Source organism: Terrapene carolina, unplaced genomic scaffold (genome assembly GCF_002925995.2).
Source record: "Terrapene carolina triunguis isolate 2854851 unplaced genomic scaffold, T_m_triunguis-2.0 Scaffold67, whole genome shotgun sequence".
NCBI lineage: Eukaryota > Metazoa > Chordata > Testudines > Emydidae > Terrapene > Terrapene triunguis.
In genome coordinates, this window is record NW_020664418.1 from 2,111,958 (window position 1) to 2,117,828 (window position 5,871).

The 5,871-nt window shown below is 49.9% G+C and overlaps 1 protein-coding gene across 1 annotated transcript in view; it reads left to right on the top strand.

The window, feature by feature from the left end:
- The window catches only part of LOC112105904 (ankyrin repeat and fibronectin type-III domain-containing protein 1-like), a 29,070-nt gene extending 24,766 nt beyond the window's left edge, over window positions 1–4,304 (top strand). The window contains exons 17-18 of the mRNA XM_026648484.2: window positions 160–812; window positions 3,134–4,304. Coding sequence (XP_026504269.1) covers window positions 160–812; window positions 3,134–3,421 — 941 coding nt within the window. The 3' untranslated portion in view covers window positions 3,422–4,304. The remainder of the gene's footprint in view (window positions 1–159; window positions 813–3,133) is intronic.
- The last annotated feature ends 1,567 nt before the right edge of the window (window positions 4,305–5,871 follow it).

Genomic DNA, 5,871 nt, shown 5'->3' on the forward strand with positions numbered 1-5,871 from the left:
TTACCCAGGTAGAGACACAAATATCTCAGCCCGCAGTAGGGGGGTGATGCCTTCTGGCTTTTGCTGCCTGGACTCCAAATCATGCTCAGACAGCTTCACTGGCCTTTTGCATTGACTCAGAGAAATGGTGACCCTCCTCTTCCTTTTCACTCCCAGCAGATTCCCACGGGATCTCAGATGAGGAGGGCTCGTCGGAGGTGTTCCTGGCTACAGACAGTGACTATGATTCCAGCAGGGCCCAAAGCCCCAAGGAGCTGGACCTGGTTTACTCCTTGGGGCCTGAGTGCTGTGGCAGAAAAATTGCCCGAACCCTGAGGGACAGTGCCCCTGATGTCCTGCAGAGCCATGAACTCAAAGCCCCACCGCTGCTCCCAGAGGAACCCCAGCCACCCCCAGAGCTGTATGACAGCGACTTTGTCCTCCCTAGCCGGCAGATTGAGCTCCTCCGCATCACAGAGAAGCGTCAGGCCTACTGCGTCCGCACTAGCAGCTTGGATTTCCCCAAGCCCCTCTTCCAGGTGGCCAGGAAGTCCTGTCCTGGCTCCGTCGATAGCTCCCCGACAGAAACCAGGACGACGGGCCAGTGCAGCTTGCTCAGGCTGGACACTGGCTCAGCTTTCAGCCCCGAGCACAGCCAGGCTGTTGAAAGCTCTGAGCCTGTCTTCCGGACACGCTCAGTGGAGTGGACTCGCACCTTCCAGGAGCCACCAGAGCTGGGATACATAGCGAACCGAGGGAAGAAGCCAGGCTCAGCCACCTTACGGGTCTGTGCTCAGTATGAAACCGGACTGTCCAACGAGACCAGCGTTAAGGTATCACCGTGCCCCCAGGGCAGCTGGAAAATCTGCTCCAAACAGCAACAATAAAGCCCAGCTTTGACGATGTAAATAGGGCTTGGGGGAACACTCGATGAGGGGGCTCTTTGCCCCTAGGCCTGAGAATATTGCCTCTGTCCAACCTTCCCACTGAAGCTTTTCTCCTTAATATTTTCTGCTATTGCCGCTGCCATCAGCGCTGCTCCACAGTGCAGCATGGCCACTGACGTCCCAGCAGGCCAAGATGACAGGAGCTGGCACCCACTGTGTCGGCAGCAGTACCCCACCTTCACTGCGCCAGTGCGGCTGATTTGGTGCTAGAGATGGCAGGAGAGTTAAGGAGCAAAGGCCAGGTAGACAGGCCTGTGCCATTCCCAATGTGTGTGGCCTTGCCAGAAGCTGGGGTTGATGGAGATGCTGGCCGGTGCAGAAACCCTGTGTCCAGGGAGCTCATTTTGATAGGGGCATGCGTCTTCCCTCCCTCCCTCCCCTCCTCTAATGTTTCAGCACTCCATAGTCCACACCCTCCTTTCTGGGCCACTAGAGAGTTGTTTCATTCGACAGTTAGATGCAATGCAATATGTTCTCTTGGGTCACCATTCCCACAGTGTATCCTGGGTCAACATCCCTTGCAGTGATCCCATGGCTTATCCTGGGTCACCGTCTCCTTCCCCAGCATTCCCGCTCTTTATCCTGGGTCACCGTCCCCTCACCCAGCCTTCCTGCTCTTTATCCTGGGTCACCTCCCCTCACCCAGTTGATCCTGTGTAGCTAGCCCCTCCCTTCCCTCAGCCTCCAGGGCCGAGTAGCTGTGCTATCAGCAGGGGGCCCCTGTGTGGGGAGAAGGAAGAAGGGTCTTCTCCTCTCTTGCTTTGAAGAAGTTGGCAACTAGTCTGCTCTTGCTTACGGAAGTGGGACCACCCTCCCTTCACTGTAAGGACAGTTTCCTCCCCATCTTTGAATCCCGCTCCAAATGACCCTTTCTGGCTTTCTCCATCAACTGACTTCAGCCTGCCGTATCCCTCTGCCCTCCCATGCACAGGCTTACTCCACTCCTCCAGCCTCAGTCTCTCCCAAGTCTGAGCAGGGAAGGGCTGTGTTCTGTCCCTCGCTCTGGCCCTTCTCTGGCACGGGCTTCCTTCCTCCCTTCAAGACATGGAGCCTCTTTCCCTGTGAAAGTGTCTCTTTCACGCTTCTGGGAAAGCGATGGGTCTGACAGAGCAGCCTTTGCCGCTCCTGCCCTTGTAACTGCAGAGAAGGACAGCACTGATGTCTGCAGGTTTTTCTGGCCCTCGAGCGAGGGCAGATAACGAGTGCTCTCTATTTATCTAGCAGGGACTTTACAAGCAGAGGATAATGTGACTCTTCAAGTTTATTTTTCATTTTAAAAATTACCATCACTTTCTGTGCAAACTGAGCCTGCCCCTGGGGGTCTGCCCAGTTGCCTGGTATGGCTTTTGGTGGTGCAAACGCAGGACGTGCCTGCTTTAAAGCATTTTCTGCTGTCCCCAAGGAAGCCAGGCTAAAAACACAGGGCTGGGTGCTCAGCTGCACAAGGTAGCTTAGCCCCACTGGCTGGCTGAGGAGCTGCACCGCACCACACTGCGGGGTGTTGCGCATAGCTCTCATGAGTGTGCCAAAGGAAACGGGAGCTTGGCCCCCCGTGGTGATGGGAATAGCTGCCTGCTTCAAACCTTCAGGACCGGCCCGTGCCTCTGACAGGGTAGGTCTGCACTTGGAGCTAGAGAGGTCATGTCCAGCACAAGGTGACGTACTCATGCTATCTCTGATCCAGCTGGTGCACTAACACTACAGGGTCACCCCCAAAGTGGCTGCCCCATGTCCATCACCATCCAAGACAGTAAGCACGTACTGGAGGTGGCTAGCCCCTCGCACTGCTCTCGCCACCATGGCTACCCTCAGTGCTTAGCGCACTAGCTAGATCAGAGCTAGCATGGGCATGTATCCTCGAGCTGGCCATGACACCGCCAACTCGCAATGTAGACATACCCACAGTAGTTGACAGCCCCAAGCTGAGAGGAGGTTAGCTGCTTGTCAGTGATTTAAAATTCAGAGGGCAGTCCCCATCAGACTGTCATAAGGACAAGGAAGGACAGAATTAGCCCCCAGCTAGGGCCCTGATCCTGCACATGCTTCACATTGTGTCCAAGCGTTTGCAGGATTGGGGCTAGGTCCCTAAGTCCTTTCATTTGCAAGGGATCTGCCCAAGATGCACTGGTTCATGCCTGCGGGCTTGTGACACCTCCCAGTTCTCTTATTCCCCGCTGACCATCTCTCTCTGCCCCCTCTTTCCACAGCTGCACGTCACCACCAAGATGTCAGCAGAAGAGGTGGTGAAGCTGGTGGTGCTGGAGATGAATGAGGTCTCCCGGAATGTGCTGGGCAACGTGGATGCCTTCTGCTACAGCGAGGATCAGCTGGATCACTTTGGACTAGTGTTCGTGTCAGACGACACCGAGCAGTGGCTGCCTGACGACTTCTTACCCCTCTCTCTCCACAACGCCTGGCCTGAGGGGCGGTTCTATGTCCGAATCAAAGAGACATCCCCTCTTTTGTTCCAGTATGGGCCAGCAACCACAGTATGAAAGGAGGGGAATGGACAGGGTAAACTAGAGGAACTCAACTTCCACTGAGCAAACAGCTCGTCTCCAATGCTTCCTTCCTACTCAGACACCCTCTCATCAGACATCCCCAGGGTGGAATAGGATCACACTAGGCTGTGTATTACTTGTTTGTGTTTTTTTTTTTTTTTTAACCAAAGACACATCAAGACTTGGTTTTTATGACTGCAAGAGATGAGGGTGGAGCACAGGAGACCTCACAGCCTTGGGGGGAGCAGTAGCTGGAATAGGATTTTTGAAAGTCAATATTTTGTGGGGAGGGAGGAAGAGTGAGTAGAAAAAAATCACAATGAAGCAGCAGCAACAATACATTATTTTCCCTCTCCCTCGTACAATCTAAATTTGGGATTTACTGAAGGATAAGCCAGAGATTTCCAGGCGGCGTGGGGAGTGTGGATGGGGGAAGGAGGCAACTTGCAAAGATGTTGCAGAGAAGATTGTTTTGTTAACTGTCCTTGTTTCTATACCTGGAGAAACACTTTATTGCACACAGTTCTTGGAACAAAATGATTTTTTCCCCTTTAAAAAAAAAGTGCAAGAAACACTGGAGCTGTGTGAAAGCCGGACATCCTTTTTACTTCTTTTAAAGGCAAAAGGAAACCGCACATATGCGTGCACACATACATATTGACACTCACTGATGTTGCCAATATAGGTTTGCTACAGAGCATTTCCCACAATGCATTTAGCACTGCTGTTAGGTTTTGTTTTTTTTGGTTACCGTTTTATTCTGGTGATTGTGATTGGCCTCTCTTGTATGTCCAATAGCATGATGTTTTGTTAGCGACTAGGTCTCTTGTTAACTAAGGTTGTTTTTTGAACTCCTGTGGTCCGTAGTAAAGATGGCTGTGTTGCTGAGAATGTATCACATTTTTCCTTCTTGTGGCCTGATGCATAGTGCACATTTTCATAGCCTATGTTACTGGGATGAGGTTCTGAATTTAAACTCTGGACTTTCCACAGCCTGCAGACTGTTTAAAGGGACACTGTCAACTTAGGTGAGGCCTACATTATGTGTGTGTGTGTCTGTAGGAACAAAATATGAATAGAAATGTTTGGGTTTTTGTTGTTCTGTAATTCAATGGAAGGAGGTTTGGCATGGGAATTAAACCATTGTCTGAACCATTGGAAACCCACAAACAAGAGCATTGTGGTAGGGCTGGAGGATCAGAGAAGGAAAACAACTGTAAACTTACAGTGAAACTGATTCATCTAGTTTCAAGGCCCAAGCTGAGTGACAGCAACAGGAAAACAGAACTTAAAGGGTGAAGAGTAAGTTAGATGTTAAAACTATTTGTTTGCAGTAATCAAAGGTGTAATTAGTAACAGGATAAGATTAATATTATTTCTATGTTGACAGTGCCCGTCTCTTCCCCTCTCTATTTTCCCGTAGTTTAGGCCCAGATTCTGTAATGCTCCATTGGATTCCATGCAGACACAGGCATCACCCCACATTTCAGGATTGGTGCCTTAATGGTTATACATGCTGCCGTTCTGAGGGCTAGCTGCTGCCATCTCTGTTTAAATGTTCTTTCGAATAGCTTTTTTGGGTAAAGCCAACAGTACTTCATACAGGAAGATGAGAAGTACATTGCAATGCAAGCCCTTCACCACCAAACATCACAGTCATGTTCCAAGGTGAAGGGTTGGCTCAGATCCTCAGCTGCTGTAAATAGATGGAGCTCCACTGTAGTCAGCAAAGAAGCCATCCCAAAGACATTGATGGTATTTTAAAGACAATCTACAAATGAAAATAAAAAAAGGCATATGCCCGTTTTCTTTTTCCTTTGCAGACAACTTTCAGCAGGTTAAAACTGGTCCCAGTTTTCCAGCCCGAAGAAGAAGTAGGATTATTAATCTCAGAGTTTTTCTTTGAGTAGAGTCCCTTATGGGTGCTCCACTTCAGGTGTGTATGTGCCCCATGCTCCTTTGATCACAGATTTTTGGTAGCAGTGCCCATTGGATCCATGCATGCACCTGCACCTCTTCATGTCCCATACTGAGGATATATAGGGCTGCGCAGGCAAATCACCTTCGGTTTCTTCTCACATGTGAAGTCCTGCAGAGAGAACTCCAAACCAAAGGAGTAGCTCATGGAGAATCCACAGGGACAAATGTCTCGAAGAATTCTAGTTACTGCTGAAGGTGTTTTTCCATACCTAACAGTTTGTCCATACCTAAGTATCTACTGAAAATGTCCTCTGAATTTTACATCAGCCAAGTCCTCCATCTTCCATTGTTTTTCCTGAAACCCCATCAAACAGAACCAAGTCTTTTAAAAAGTCTCCCAGGCTGTTCATCTCAATTGCTGACAGGTCCAAAATCTTCACCCAGAGACTCTCTAGGGGGATTTCTGGACGTGTTATTTCTTGTTATGAATCTGCCAATACACAACCTTGTCCTAAAGTGCCAGT